General features: G+C 43.9%; 1 protein-coding gene across 1 annotated transcript; it reads right to left on the bottom strand.

The window, feature by feature from the left end:
• Positions 1-201: 201 nt before the first annotated feature.
• LOC110625290 (scopoletin glucosyltransferase) lies at positions 202-2,114 on the bottom strand. The gene has a single exon (XM_021770898.2). The coding sequence runs from the start codon at positions 1,784-1,786 to the stop codon at positions 323-325; it is 1,464 nt and encodes a 487-aa protein (XP_021626590.1). The 5' UTR covers positions 1,787-2,114; the 3' UTR covers positions 202-322.
• Positions 2,115-16,306: the final 14,192 nt, after the last annotated feature.

Below are 16,306 nucleotides of genomic sequence, written 5' to 3' on the forward strand. Positions count from 1 at the left end.
TTTTCTTCTTTGGGGAAGAAGCGCACATAATTTTTCCTTTCAGCCACTTAATTTTATTGCTAATACTACTTCCATAAGTACTTTCTTGGCTATATGCTTTATACTTCCTGCACTTGCACATTTTGAAAAAAGGTGAGCGCTAGAATACATGAGGATCGTCTATTTAGAAGTAACTTATTTTCAAAGTTGAATGTCTAATTCTTGCATAAATAATTTTTCTCATTAAACCAGAAAATACTTTGTGAAAAAACGAGACAATTACATGGTAGTTCTTAATTTTTCATGGTTCTAACATAGTAATTGCTTTTACAATGACCTATCTCTACTTGCTTCTCTTGAGGGCTCTTAATTCATCTAGCAAGGCAGTTATATCAGAGTAAGATGATCCTCCTTCTTCAGTGGCCCTCCTTGCCATCTCTTTTAGTGTCATTGCTCGGCTTCTTATTTCCTCTGCTTCTTCACCAGCCATTAACCGATTTATTGCCTTCTCTATATCTTCCTTCTTCACTAGAGTTTTCTTCTCATACTTGGACCATTCTTGTGCACCAACTTGACATCCTATTTTCAGAATATCAGCAATCAACTTCTCATTATCAAATTGGTCTGCACTGAGAGGCCATGTGACCATTGGCACCCCTGCACACACTCCTTCCAATGTGGAGTTCCATCCACAATGAGTCATAAACCCTCCAACAGCTTCATGTTCAAGAATCAACAACTGGGGTGCCCATCCTCTTATGATCAAACCCTTCCCTTCCATTCTCTTCTCAAATCCTTCTGGCAGCCATTGATCTTTATTTTCTTCTTTCTCTTTATTCTCTTCCATTCTCACAACCCATATGAAGTTTACTGCAGAAGCTTCAAGAGCCATAGCAAGCTCATGTAATTGAGGAGGTGGAATCTTGAATACGCTCCCAAAGCATATATATAGTACTGAATTGGGTTTCTTTGTGTCTAACCATCTCAGACATTCTTGTTCATCAATGGAGGCTTTATCTCCTCTCTGTGCTTTATCTTTGATATCCCTATTGAAAAGCGAGAGAGGGCCAATATGCCATGCCTTTCTTCCCATGTTCTTCCTATAATGTTCTGAATAGTCTGGCTCTAGCTCACGGAAACTGTTCATGAGGACTCCATAGCTGTTGAGATCAGATACCAAAATTTGATCCATCAGCTTGTGAAATCCATGCTTATCAACTGTGTCTTTAAAATAATTTGGCACTTGTAATTTCGTCATCGCTATCTGGTGCGGCAGGCCAGGCACTATGAAGGGTTCAAAATTAGACTCCACTTGTTTATAAGGCTGATATCGTTTGAGTGAATCAGTGATGCACATAGAAATGAAACTAGATCCATCAAAATACAACCTAGGAATCCCAAGCTTGCCTGCAACTCCCGTAGACCATGGAAACATCATGTCTGCCACAAGACAATCAGGTTGGCATTCTTCAAGGACCTCTGTAAGTGGATGTTGAAGCAACGTAAGAGCATGAAGGAACATCGGAATCATTTCTGGCGAAGAGATGGAACTTGGATCTTCACAACCTTCTGGCAGACCTGCCTCTGCTGATGGGAATTTTATGATCCTTATGCTGATTTGAAAACCCAATTCTCTATCTCTTTCAATTGCTTCAGAGAAGCGAGGTGCGCAGAGAGCAGTAGTAACAATTGTTGCCTTCACTCCGTGCTTGGCGAAGAGCCTGGCCAGGTCTACGGTTGAAATCATGTGGCTTCGGAGAGTATATGGGAAGAAGACCATATGAACCTGATTAGGTTGTGAATCCATGTGGGATTTAGAGCACAAGGGATTTGAGATGAAGAATTAATTTTAAGTGAACTGGGTTTTCAAGTGTAGATTAGAAATCAGATGTGATGAAGCAAGTAGGAAGCTGCCTGTGCAAATCTGATACAGCATCTCCCTTTAGCATTCAAGCACAGGAAAGTCAAGATTTTTGAATTTTGATACACCAATAGATTTTAAGTGTAGAAAAGTCAAGATTCCGATGAGAAATGTCTTGGAATTCTTTTTCGGCTGACGACTGCTTTCTTGATCTTGCATTGGAATGGGCTAGAGAAAGACGTGCTTTCTTCCCGTTAGATTGGTTCTATATAGAGATAATGTCTTCTTTTTTTTTTTCCCCTAATTTCTCATTTATTATAGTTTTAATTGTATTTTATTTTATATTTTTACTTCCTGACTAAGCAAATCTGCACTATCCTCAGCTAGCACACAACACAATACAACTTTTTTTTTTTTTTCGAAGGTCATATTCATTAAAAGGAGCTGGTTATTATAAAGAGACTTGCTGGTCCAAAGATATAAAAAGATTAAAATTACTCAACTGCTTCAAGAAAAAGTTGACAAATTTAAGCCCATGAACCCAATAAAAAAAACCAGGTATTCAATCGTATGACCAGACCCACGAGGTGACCCTTTCCTACGCCATTCTCCCTTTCTTGCAGATGAATATCCAAATAATCAAACTTAGATATAGAAGAAGAAATCGCACTAAGGCCAAGAAAAAGAGAAGTGAAAAATTAAGGAAAACTTAAGAAAAAATTAATAGAAAACATAGGCGCCAAATTAGAAATCTTAATTTATAATGATTCATTTTATAAAAAAAAAAAAATCAAATTAATTTTTATGAAATCATATATGAATTTCAAGATTTCTTCCCCTGCAAACCACATAAAAAAACATCTGCATTTTTTATTTGTTGTGCATTTTGCAAAGAAAAAAATAGACTACGTAAACACAGGAAAAAAAAATTGTATAGAAGTTCAAAATCATTGGATAGAGAAACATAAGAAGAGGGAGAAAGAGAAACAGTAGGAAAATGGAGAAGGTGAGGATATTTTAGTCATTAATTTTTTTCTTTTCTTGTGTTATTGATACTAATGACAAATTGCTTTTAAATAGACAGAGAGGCTATAATTTGGACAAAATTAAAATGATTAAATATATACTTCCTATGCAATTTCATATTGATTTATTAAATACTTAACTAAATTTTAACTTATTTAATTCTTAAATTTTAAAAAATTATAATAATTAAATATAAACTAATGATTGAGATAAAAAAAAATATTTCAGTACTAATTGTATTTGAAATTTTATTAATTAAATTTTAAATTTTCATAAAAAAAATAAATTTATATTTATCTAATTTTGTCAATTTATGAAAATTTACAGTACAGTTAATAAAATTTAGAGTGCAATCAACAATATGTGATTAATTTTTTATTTTTCGATAAATTATTAATAATATGACTATTTTGTATTTAATTGTTATAATTTTTATAAATCAAAGTATTGAATATATTACTTGATGTTGTTGAGATTAGATTTATAGTGTGGCCGGAATGAGTTGTGTTGTGATTGGTAACGTGAGGCGGTGGTGGGTGCTCACGGCAGCCACTCCGACGCTCAGGTCAGAATCTTGAAGAATAGAGAGAATATAATGGACTATTTAGAGTTTGAATAATGTTAGAGATATCGTACATTTGTCTCTGCGATTGTTCCCCTTTTATATTGTAAGAAAATGAAGATAAATATAGTATTTCTTGAAAATTCAATGATAATGTGGCCAGCTACTCTATAAAGGACATCGTCAACGTTGGTAATCCCGTGATCACATGTGAGATGGGAATATATATTGTAATGATAACTCTATGCCAAGACTTGACCTATTGGGAGATGGTGAGTCATGACGGCGATCTAGGTATTGAAGTGTTTGGGTTTCCTTTTACTCAGACAAAACTGTGTTTTCCACTCGTTAGATCCTTGCCACGTAGCCCATATATTGTGGTGACAGCTCATAACTTATTTTGGGCGAATTTTACGTAATATCAGAGGTCCTCCATTAGTCTTCGTTTTTTTAGATTCGAAAGAGACATCTTTTATCGAGGTCTAGGACACATAGCCCCTCGAGATTGGCTCCTTACTGCTCACGTCGCTTCGCATACTGATCCTTTTAACAGCTGCTGCGATGTTTATCATGTTGCATTTAATCCTGCCGTCGAAACCACCTTTATAAAGGTTCATTTTCTTCTCCAAGCATCCCTTTTGCGTTTTTCTGCAACTTCTTTTTCAGAGGAATTTACTCTACGACTCCCTTCTCATTTGTATTAAAGTCATTGCCTTTTTTACGGTAACTTTGTTGTCCTTTTAATATAAATAGTAACACCTCTTCTTCCCCTAGTGGGGCTTATATTTTCAGTTCTTTCTCCGACGGCCTCATCCGAGTGCCAGCCCTCATTGTTCCATTGAGAGAGACCTTCGAGAACGAGGGTGGCCCTCTTAGTGATATCTTGTTCGTCTTCTTGAATAGCGACATGGATCGTTTGTATGATACCTATCAAATTCCTCAGTACTATTTTTTATTTTTTGCTCCTCCCCGCGTTCGTACTAACGACTTGATTTCTGCCGACGACACCATCATAGTCTTCAAGGAGAAGTTAAAGGCGGCTCTCTGTTTCCCTTTAGACCCCTTCTTTATGGAGGTCCTTTAATTTCACAAGCTTTCTGTCACTCACTTCATCCTAATAGATAGAGAATATTGATAGCCTTTCGGTTCGTATCTTTTAATAATTACATTGAACCTAACATAGCACTTTTCTCCCAGCTATACCAACTGAGTACTCATAAGAATGAGAAGTTCTGATACTTTAGCAGTCGAAAGTACTTGAATATTTTTTACCGGATGCTTTCTTCTTTAAAACAGTGAAAAAATAAATCTGTCATTGTATTTTGGAGGGTTTTGGGCGCCTTCAAACTAGCTGGCACTACTGAGTAGAGCTAAAGAAGGATAGGGTCTGCCCGATGAGAAAGGAAGACCAGGCTTTAAATTCCCTTATGGCAATGGCTAAAGTTTTAAGGAAGATTGATATTACTCAGGTGGTGAAAAACATTGTCTTGTCCTAATAAAGTCATCTGCCGGCAAGCTAAACCTGCGCTCCTCACTCACCCAGCGCACCCCTACCTCAGGATCAAGGTACTTCTTTTTTCATCTTTTTTACTTTCCGAACTAACTATCTTACTTACTTTTCCTCTCATTTGTAGGTATGGCCGGATCAAGCAGATTCATCAAGGCGATATGTAATACCCGGCTAGATTCCGGCATCAGAATCCCTACCTTCCGGCGGAATCTCCGTTGGAATCTGGAATTTCTGAAGATGCCGGAGGTTTCTAGAGGGGTAAAATGTGTTTTCTAAAAGGTTTTTACTGATTTCATGGTTTTAAATGAAAAAGAATTGAGTTTTGAAAAGAAAAGACCAATGAGGCATTTGCCAGGTTCGGCCGCCGAAAGTGAAGTTCGGCCGCCGAACATGGAAAGGCTTCGGGAGCGCCTTTGGCCTCCGAAAGTCTTATTTGAACGAGCCAAGGTTCGGCCGCCAAACCTCAAGTTCGGCCGCCGAACATGCATGAGTTTAGGGGGCACGTTAGGCTGCCGAAGGTCTTCGACCAGGCCACCTATAAAGGGCCCTCAGATCGGAAATGGACGAGTTTTCTCCCCTTTCTCGAGTTCAGGTGAGTTTTTGTCCTCCCTTGGCCGTTTTCATGTTTTTCTTCATCTCCTTCATGTTTTCATGAGATCCATGGTTATTTTGAAGAGTTTTAAAGCTTACATCGAAGTTTTGGGAGCTTGGAGTTTTTGGAGCTTGGATTCTCCACACCTCCGAGTTAGAGATCACGCAACCCTCGATCTTCAAGAGGTAAGTGTAGATCTTTGCTTTCCTAGTGTCTTTTGAGGTTTTATGAAGGTTTTAATGGTAGAGTATGGGTAGATATGCATGTTAGTATTTATGTGGGTTTTATGCCCAATGTATGTTATGTGATGCTCATTTATGTTATATAATGCTATGTTGAATGTTTAGGCTAGGTTATGCATGTGGGAGAGTGTATGCATGATTGAGAAAGAGTATGTGAGGATTTGGTTGTTTTGATAGTTTTGGCCTATGTGGGTCATAAGCTATCTATGTATGTTTTGATGTTGTTTTTGGAGTTTAATCAAGCTATTAAGCTCCTTTGTGCATGGTTAAGGGTTTAGGCATGTTTTGGTAAGGTTGGGTGCTTGTTTTGGGGTGTTTGGAAGGTTTGGGAGGCTTCAATGCATGAGAAGCTGAGTTCTGCCCTTCTGGGAAGAACTCAGGTTCGGCCGCCGAAGGTGGTTTCGGCCGCCGAACCTGCCTTTGGATGCATGGATTGGCCGCCTAACCTTGCCTCCGAAAGTTGAGTTTTGGCTTGAAAGCAGACTTTCGGCCGCCGAAGGAAGGATTCGGCCGCCGAAAGTGCCTGACTTTCGTCTCTAGAGTGGGACTTTCGGCCGCCGAAGGTGCCGCCGAAGGTGCCCGAGTTTCGTCTCTGGAGAGAGGGTTCGGCCGCCGAAGGTGCCGCCGAAATTGCCCTGTCCAGCCTTTTCAAGGTTGTTTTCTATGCATGTTTAAGTGATGTTTTAGAGGGTTTTTGGGTAGTTGTTTATGAGTGGTTAGAATGTGTTTGGCACCTCATTCGAGTCCACCTGTGTAGGATCGGACCCGAGGGATCGAGGAGGCCATCAGTGTTAGCAGTTGCAGAGTCAGTTCAGCGTCTGCCAGAGGTGAGTAGAACTAAACTTAATCTTTTACTTTAAGAAAGCAAATGCCTAAAGCATGTTCATGCATCATGTTTATATGTAATAGGTTGATTGCACTAGTTACACGAATATCACGCATTGCATTATTTACTGTTGATGGAGATTGGACCAAGGACGACCCCACTAGCCCTATGGATAAGACCTGGCTGGGCCAGGCATTACGAAGTCCTGTGGTGCCCTCTATGGTGGCCGGGCAAATAGCTTAGGATTGTTTTGGGGTTGGGTCCAATCCGTGATATGATTTGTTTGTGCTGTGACGCATTTCATGAAAGCATGTAATTAATGAACTGTTTTTCTTTGTTTCTACTCACTGGGCTTTTTAGGTCACCCCTCTCCCCTAACCCCAGTGTTGCAGGTTTGAGTTTAATCGGGAAGTCTCAAGAGTAAAGGTTTTGCTTATGTAATAGTATTAGCTTAGTACTTTTAGTGTGGACATGTATTGTAAATTGATAATGATTTGTAAGAGATTGTAATGTAATGTAAAGTTATGTTTATGGATTAGAACTGTGCTTGGCCCTAAGACTTGGTTAGTCCATGTTTAATACATGATGTATGTTATGCTAGATGTTGAGTTGAGTTTGAACTAATCTTGTGGCATGTGTTGTTTACCACGCTATGGTAATTGATGAGGACCTTAGTGGAGGTCTTATGTTTGTGGTTTGATGCATGCACAGGTTAGGTTCTAGTTTCCTTGGATGTAATCCCAGCTTGATGTATGTTATGTTGACCCAGCTAGAGTTTTGATGAGGGCTCTAGTAGGGGATCCTTTTATGTTTTCAGTTATGTCGCATACAGGTCAGGCTCGGTTTGTACATCTTATGTTTCAGTTTTTATGTTAAAGTTTTGATCATGTATGGGATTTGACCAGGTGATAGGAGGTATGTTTGGCTTGCTACGGGTCCCGGCGGCCTTAAGCCGATCTGGATCCTAGCTCCAGTAGCGGTTCGGGCCATTACAGAGGGGTATCGGTTTTCGGGTCGTTACAGAGTGGTATCAGAGCTTTGGGCCTCGAGAGTACGGTGTGTTGCACATCGGAAAGAGGTTGGTTTAGAGGTCATAGAAGGGCAAGCACAATAGGAAGAATCATGTCCACTAGGATAGGATGTGGAGTCTTGTCTTGTATGATGATGATGTGGAATGCCATGAGTTTATGCATGTGCATTAATGTTATGTATGCTATGTATGTTGCAGGTTCATGTGTTTTCATATGAACCGTATGATGCTAATGATTGATTGTATGTTTGTGTGTTGTTCTTCAGAGGAGCCATAATGCGAGGTGCTCGTCGATCTGTGGAATCCACTGGACTTCCATCTGAGAGGGAAGGTATGGACACCTTTCCCCCTACTCTGCCAAGAGCGCAGTCGTGGGGAGTCAGCAGATGGGGAACATCAAGGGACCCTGGAAGATCTTTTGATGTAAGCAGAGAAGGAATGGCTCCGAAAAGGATGTCAACTAGTATGAGGGAAGTAGAGTTGGAGGTTCAGAGAAGGGATGTCAGTTTGGGAATCAGGGTGCCAGAGGAGGGCATGGGAGATTCTCAGGAGGATGCTCAGACTCAAGATTCCAGAATCTCAGGTTCAGGAGGGATTGATCCCTCCACTCTGAGTACAGCCTCCACGAAAAGCAAGAAGTGGGGCAGAACCCTGAGGGGGAAGAAGAAGAAGTTGTGGAGTCGGTTGAAGTCTAGTATGGGATTAGGTGGTGGTTCGAGCTCTGGCTCAGGCAGTTCAAGATGCTTGAGGTGCGGAAGGCCGCACAAGGGAGTCTGCCGTTATGGGACTAATCTATGTTTCAGATGCGGTCAGGAAGGGCACATGGTACGTGAGTGTCCTACTGTGCCCCGGGTAGCACAGTCTCAGCCAGCAGCTCCAGCCGTGGTTCAGGTTAGTGGTCGAGGCAGAGGGTCAGCCTTTTCTTTTGAAGGTTCCCGTGGAGAAGGTCCGTCAGCTCCAGCTCGGATCTTCACCCAAGCTCAGCAAGAGGCAGACACATCGGACATGGTAGTGTCAGGTACACTCACTTTTGAATGTTCTGATGTGTATGTTTTTGTGAACCCTAGTGTTTTTCTCTTTCTTTAGTTGCTCTAGGAGCCGTTGAGGGGTTGAGTTGATAGCTTCTGGGCTAGAGTGTTCTCTTTGGGTCAGTGGACTCGAGTGTGATCCATCTGGGGTAGAGCCAGTCTGCCGGTCCAGTTCTGTGTCAGTTGAGGGTAGATGCCTTCCACCCGACTTTGAGGTCCTAGACTTGACTGTCTGGACGTCAGTTTAGGGTTGGACTGGGTTTTTCTACTCGTGGTGCTATCTTGGTCTGTAGAGACAAGGTAGTCAAGTTCAGAGGACAGGATGTGTCAGAGGTAGTCTTCTGAGGGAACACAGTAGGGATGCCTAGAGGTTTGATGTCGGCCTGTCAGGCTCGTAGGGTGCATAGGAGGGGTTGTCAAAGGGTTCTAGCTTTTGTTTGAGAGTTTAGCAGTCAGGTCAGGGAACCAGCCTCAGTGGTAATAGTTAGAGAGTTCTTAGTTGTTTTTCCAAGCGAGTTGTCAGGTTTACCATCTGTCAGGGAGTTAGAGTTTGGTATAGGAGTGGTGTCTGGACGCAGAACCATTTCTGTCCTTCCCTATAGGATGGCACCTGTAGTTGAGAGTTTTCAGAATAGAGGTGAGGCTTGGTAGATAAGGGTTTTATCCGACCTAGTACCTTACCCTGGAGTGTTCCAGTGTTGTTGTGGGAAACGAAGGGTAGATCCTTGAGACTTTGTAACGACTGTAGGCAGTTGACCAAGGTCACTACCAAGAGCAGGTATTCCCATGCAGGATGGATGATCTATTGGGACAGCTAGTAAGAGCTGTTTTGTAACGACCCGAAAATCGGACCGCTACCGGCGCTAGGATCCAGATCGGCTTAAGGCCGCCGAGACCCGTAGCAAGCCTGACATGTAACCTGTAAACCTGTATAATCCCATACATGATCAACAACATATATAAAAATTAAAACTTTTCTTTCCAAAACATCAACCAAACTCAACCTGTCCATAAACATTAACATAACATCGATCCCTCCGTGGGATCTCATCAGTGCCCCCAAATGGGTGACATAACATATGCTGAGTTGGTTTACATAAACATCATAAAAATCCGAGATCATGTATTAAAAGGGATAGCAACATTCTATGGTCAAGCACACCTCTAATATCCATAAACATCATTACATAATTATACTGTACTTTTACATTACATTGCTCTATGATTTGTCATGTCCACATTCTATCTATTACATAAACAAGTTTTACTCTAACCGACCTCCTCTTCTATCCTGTACCTACAAGCCTGGGGGTAAAGGGAGAGGGGTGAGCTAAAAGCCCAGTGAGTAGAACCATAAAACATATTACCAAATATGCTCCAATGAAATGCATCATAACACAGACAGTTCACATAAGGGTTGGGTGAACTTGTCACCAATTAGTCCAAGCTAACTCTGTGCCAGGCCGTAGCATGGGGTCCTGGTCTTCCTGTCATAACATACATTACTTACCATTGCCCCAGGGCCTCCTCTGGGCTCCTGGTCTTCGAGTCCCATAACCGTGCCAGGTCGTAGAATGGGGTCCTGGTCTTTCCTTACTCTATGCCAGGCCGTAGAATTGGGTCCTGGTCTTCCTGTCATGGACTAATTGGGTCATCCAATATTCACCCACATCAACAACAATCGATGCAATGCGGCATATTCGTGAAACTAATGCAATCATCCTATTGCATAATCATGATGCATGCGACATGATAAAACATTTAATTTCTCAATTTAAAAGATTAAGTTTAGTTCCACTCACCTTTGGCTGACTCTGATAACACCGAAGCAGCTGAACTCACTGCTGGGGTCCTCGGTTCCTCGGGTCCGAACCTACACAGGTGGACTCAAATGAGGGACCAACACACCTGAACATAACTATAAACTACTCCCCAAAAACCCCCTAAAACATCATGAAACAACCATAGAAAAACATGCAAAGGAGGCCTGGACAGGGCACTTTCGGCGGCAGGTTCGGCGGCCGAAAGTCCCTCCAAAGCCGAAAGTCAGGCAGGTTCGGCGGCACCTTCGGCGGCCGAAACTCCTAGACAGAGACGAAACTCATGCATGTTCGGTGGCACTTTCAGCGGCCGAAACTGTCAGACAGAGACGAAAGTCTCCTTTCGGGGGCAAGCTTCGGCAGCCGAAAGGCTGCCTCCCCAGCCATGTTCGGCGGCCGAAAGTCCTTCGGCTGCCGAACCTGGTTTCTGCCAAAGGGCATAAACTTGGCTCATTTTGCACATTTCGCCTCCAAACCTTCCAAACATGCATCAAACCTATTCTACAACACACAAACACAAGCATACATGTTCCTAGGGGCCTCAAACCATCATAAACCCCATCTACAACACATCAAGCATCCACATTGTTCATGAACATACATTTATACCAAAAAACATAACCATAACCTAAACATGCATTCTAACCCATAGATCTACTGAAAACTTACTTAAAACATGCAATGAGCTTAAGATCGGCTCTTACCTCTTGAAGATAGATAGAGAGACGACCTAAACTCGGAGTTGGGAGAGATTGGGTTCTTGAACCTCCAAGCTCCAAAACTTTGCTCAAAAGCTCAAATCTTTAAAACAAAGTTAAAACAAATGAAAATCTTGAAAGATTTAGAGGAAGCACATCAAAGATTGGTGAGGGGCGGCGGAGAGATCACCTTGGCCGAAAATGGGGAAAAAGCTCGCCCGTTTTCGGCTAAGGGACGCTTTTATAGTGGCTGGCCAGACCACGTTCGGGGGCCGAATGTGCCTCCGCATGCATGCCATGTTCGGCGACCGAACTTGAGGTTCAGCGGCCGAACCTGGACTTCCCTCACTTATGCTTTCGGGGGCCTAAAGCACACCCGCAACGCATGCATGTTCGGCGGCCAAACTTGAGGTTCGGCGGCCGAACCTGAGTTTTGCTCAATTGAAATTTTCATGCAAAAAACTCATTTTCTTTTTACTTAAAAGCATCAAATACATTAAAACATTTTAAGAAAATATGGTTTTACCCTACTAGAGGCTTCCGACACCCGAGATTCCACCGGACGGTAGGAATTCCGATACCGGAGTCTAGCCGGGTATTACATTCTCCCCCCTTAAGAACATTCGTCCCCGAATGTTCCTGAACTAGCACATGCATAGAATCATCACATCATACACATAAAACACACAGAGACTAACCTTAAAAGAGATGAGGATATTGCCGGAGCATAGACTCCCGTGTCTCCCATGTGCACTCTTCCAGATTGTGGTGGTTCCAAAGGACTTTCACCATCGGGATTTTCTTGTTTATCAGCTTCCTGATTTGAGTGTCCAGAATTCATACCGGCTGCTCAACATAGGTGAGATCCTCTTGGATCTCCACATCAGGCTCACTAAGAACCTTGCCCGGATCTGACACGAACTTTCTCAATATAGAAACATGGAAAACCGGATGGATTCTCTCCATTGAAGCAGGTAAATCCAGATTGTACGATACATTCCCAATCTTTTGCAAGACTTCAAAGGGTCCGATGTACCTCGGAGCCAGCTTACCTTTCTTCCCGAACCGCACCACTCCTTTCATTGGAGACACCTTGAGCAATACCAGATCCCCCTCCTGAAACTCTACTTGCCTTCTGCGGATGTCTGCATAACTCTTCTGTCTGCTTGCAGCAGTCTTGATTCTTTCTCTGATTAAGGGTACCACCCTGCTGGTGATCTCTACTAACTCAGGCCCTGCCAAGGCCTTTTCTCCAACTTCTTCCCAGCAAACAGGTGACCTGCACTTCCTTCCATATAAAGCTTCATATGGAGCCATCCCGATGCTAGCATGATGGCTGTTATTGTAGGCAAACTCCACCAAAGGTAGATGCTGCCTCCAAGAACTGCCAAAGTCCAGCACACACATTCTTAGCATATCTTCTATGGTCTGGATGGTCCTCTCTGACTGTCCGTCCGTCTGTGGATGGAAGGCAGTACTGAAATCCAACCTGGTACCCATGGCATTCTGCAGACTCCGCCAAAACCTGGAGGTGAACTGGGGTCCTCTATCTGACACTATAGAAACAGGAACCCCATGCAGTCTGACTATCTCCTCAACATACACCTGCGCCAGCTTGTCCACAGAATAGCCACTCCTGACAGGGATGAAGTGAGCAGATTTGGTGAGTCTGTCTACAATCACCCATATGGAGTCCAATCTGTTGGACGTCGCCGGTAACCCCACTACGAAGTCCATAGCTATGTTCTCCCATTTCCACTCTGGAATAGGTAGCGGGTTAAGCATTCCAGCCGGCTTCTGATGTTCCAGTTTCACCCTCTGACACACTTCGCAGGCTGACACAAACTGTGCCACTTCTCTCTTCATAGCTGGCCACCAATAAACTTTCTTCAGATCTTGATACATCTTGGTGGCTCCAGGGTGAACGTTGTATCTTGCATTATAAGCCTCTCTCATAATGTCTCCTTTTAGCCCTATGTCATCTGGTACACATAAATGACTCCCGTAGCGGAGGATCCCCTTACTGTCAAATCTGAACTCGCTGTCTTTGCCTGACTGAACAGTCCTGGCAATCTTCACTAACTCTGGGTCCTCATGCTGTTTCTGAGCCACCTGCTCCAGAAACACGGGTATCACTTTCATCTGAGCAACCAAGGCACCTGTACCAGACAACTCCAACCGTAGATCTTCATCAATGAGCTTGTAAAACTCCTTCACCACTGGTCTCCTCTCTGCCGTGATGTGGGATAGACTGCCTAGTGACTTCCGGCTTAGGGCGTCTGCCACGACATTCGCCTTACCCGGATGATACTGGATCTTGCAATCATAGTCACTCAGCAGCTCTACCCATCTCCTCTGCCTCAAATTCAAATCCCTCTGACTCAAGATGTACTGCAGGCTCTTATGATCTGTGAAGATCTCACATTTAACCCCATAGAGGTAGTGCCTCCACATCTTGAGTGCAAAGATAACGGCTGCCATTTCCAGGTCATGTGTGGGGTAATTCAACTCATGCTTCTTTAGCTGCCTAGAAGCATAAGCAATCACCCTTTCATTCTGCATAAGCACACAACCCAATCCCACTCGGGACGCATCACAGAAAACCGTGAAGTCCTCACTGCTAGCTGGCAAAGCTAACACTGGTGCTGACGTCAACCTCCTCTTAAGCTCTTCAAAACTCTCTTCGCACTGGTCGGTCCACACAAACTTCTGATTCTTCCTGGTTAACTTGGTCAGAGGAGCTGCTATTTTCGAGAAGTCCTGAACGAACCTCCTGTAGTAACCTGCCAAACCCAAGAAACTTCTAATCTCTGTCACTGAAGTGGGTCTAGGCCAGTTAGCCACAGTTTCTACCTTCTTGGGGTCTACCTCTATCCCATTCTCTGACACTACATGCCCCAAGAACGAAATGCTCCCCAGCCAGAACTCACACTTGGAGAACTTGGCATACAAGCCATGTTCCCTCAAGGTCTGTAGAACCCTCAGATGATGGGCATGCTCCTCTGCATTCCTGGAATACACTAGGATATCATATATGAAGACAATAACAAAGTGATCCAGGTATTGGCTAAACACTCTGTTCATGAGGTCCATGAATGCTGCAGGGGCGTTGGTTAACCCGAACGGCATCACAAGGAACTCAAAATGCCCATATCTGGTCCTGAAAGCTGTCTTTGACACATCTTCTTCTCTGATCCTCAGCTGATGATACCCAGATCTCAGATCTATTTTGGAGAAACAACCCGCTCCTGCTAGCTGGTCGAATAGATCGTCGATCCTTGGCAATGGGTACTTGTTCTTGGTAGTGACTTTGTTCAACTGCCTGTAGTCGATACAAAGTCTAAGGGATCCATCCTTCTTTTTGACAAACAAGACTGGAGCACCCCAGGGTGAGGTACTCGGTCGGATGAAGCCCTTGTCTACCAGCTCCTGCAACTGCTCCTTCAACTCTTTCAATTCTGCTGGCGCCATCCTGTAGGGAGGGATAGAGATCGGTCGGGTTCCAGGCATCAGTTCTATCTCGAACTCTATCTCCCTAGCAGGTGGTAAACCTGGCAGCTCGTCTGGGAACACATCTAAGAACTCTCTAACCACTGGCACCGAGGCGGGCTCTCTGACCTGACTGCTAAGCTCTCTCACATGAGCCAAATACCCATGACATCCCCTCCTAAGCAACCTACGAGCCTGAAGAGCTGATATCAGACCTCTAGGTGTACCCCTCCTGTCTCCTCTGAAGACAACCTCAGACCCATCCTGACCTCTGAACCTGACTACCTTGTCCCTGCAGTCCAAGGTAGCACCATGGGTAGATAACCAGTCCATCCCTAGAATGACGTCAAAATCTGTCAAATCTAGAACCACCAGGTCGGCGGACAAGCATCTTCCCTCAACAAACACAGGACTACACTGGCAGACTGACTCTGCCACTGATGGATCACACTTGGGTCCACTGACCCAGAGAGGACACTCTAACCCAGAAGTCATCAGACCCAACCTTCCCACGGCTCTCGGAGCAATAAAAGAATGAGATGCACCAGGGTCCATCAAGGCATACACATCTGAACAACCATTGACTAAGTTACCTGCCACCACGGTGTTAGATGCATCTGCCTCCTGCTGTGTCATTGTGAAGATCCGCGCTGGAGCTGATGGACCTTCACCTCTAAAACCCGCTGAAGAAGAGGCTGCCCCTCTCCCTCTGCCTCTGCCACTGGCTTGAGTCATGGCTAGAGCTGTTGGCTGCGCTACACTGCCTGAGGCTGTCTGTTGGGACTGAGCCATCGGGACTGCTCTTGGACATTCTCGAGCCATATGCCCCTCCTGACCACATCTGAAGTAGGCGTTTGTCCCAAACCGACATACTCCCCTGTGTGGCCTACTACACTTCGCACAAACTGCATTATCAGCACTTGTTCCAGAACTTGTTCTTTTTACCCTTGGGCTTACCTCATCTCTTACTGCCTGAAGCTGCTGCACTCAGGGTAGAGGGATCTAACCTTCCCCCACCCGGAGTTTTAGAACCAGAAGGTTGTGCCACGGTCTGCTTAACTGTCCCCTGAATGATGGCACTGACCTCCATTTTCCTGGCCATATCTACTATGGCATGGAAGCTCTCCCTGTCCACTGATTGAATCAAGGAGGAATACCTGGAATGAAGTTTCATGACATACCTCCTTGACTTCTTCGAATCTGTATCCAGACTCTGCCCAGCAAAAGGCAACAGCTCCAAGAATCTGTCGGTGTACTCCTCTACACTCATATCCTCCGTCTGCCTCAACTGTTCAAACTCTATCATCTTCAACTCCCTTGAACTATCGGGAAAAGCCCATCCTGCAAACTCGTTCGTGAACTCTTCCCAAGACATGCTGTCCACTCTCGGGTTCACATAATTCTTGAACCACTCTCGTGCCTTCTTGCACTTAAGCGTGAACCCAGCCATCTGAATGGCTCTACTGTCATCAGCCCCAATCTCCTCTGTGATCACTTTAACCCTTTCAAGATACACAAATGGGTCATCCCCTTTTTCATACTGAGGAGCACCCAGTTTCATGTAATCGGTCATCTTGACCTTGCTCCCACTGGCTAAGCTAGGTCTAGAAGGTTAAGTAACTGGGGCTTCTGGTTCTGTAGGT

This window comes from Manihot esculenta, chromosome 10 (genome assembly GCF_001659605.2).
Source record: "Manihot esculenta cultivar AM560-2 chromosome 10, M.esculenta_v8, whole genome shotgun sequence".
NCBI lineage: Eukaryota > Viridiplantae > Streptophyta > Magnoliopsida > Malpighiales > Euphorbiaceae > Manihot > Manihot esculenta.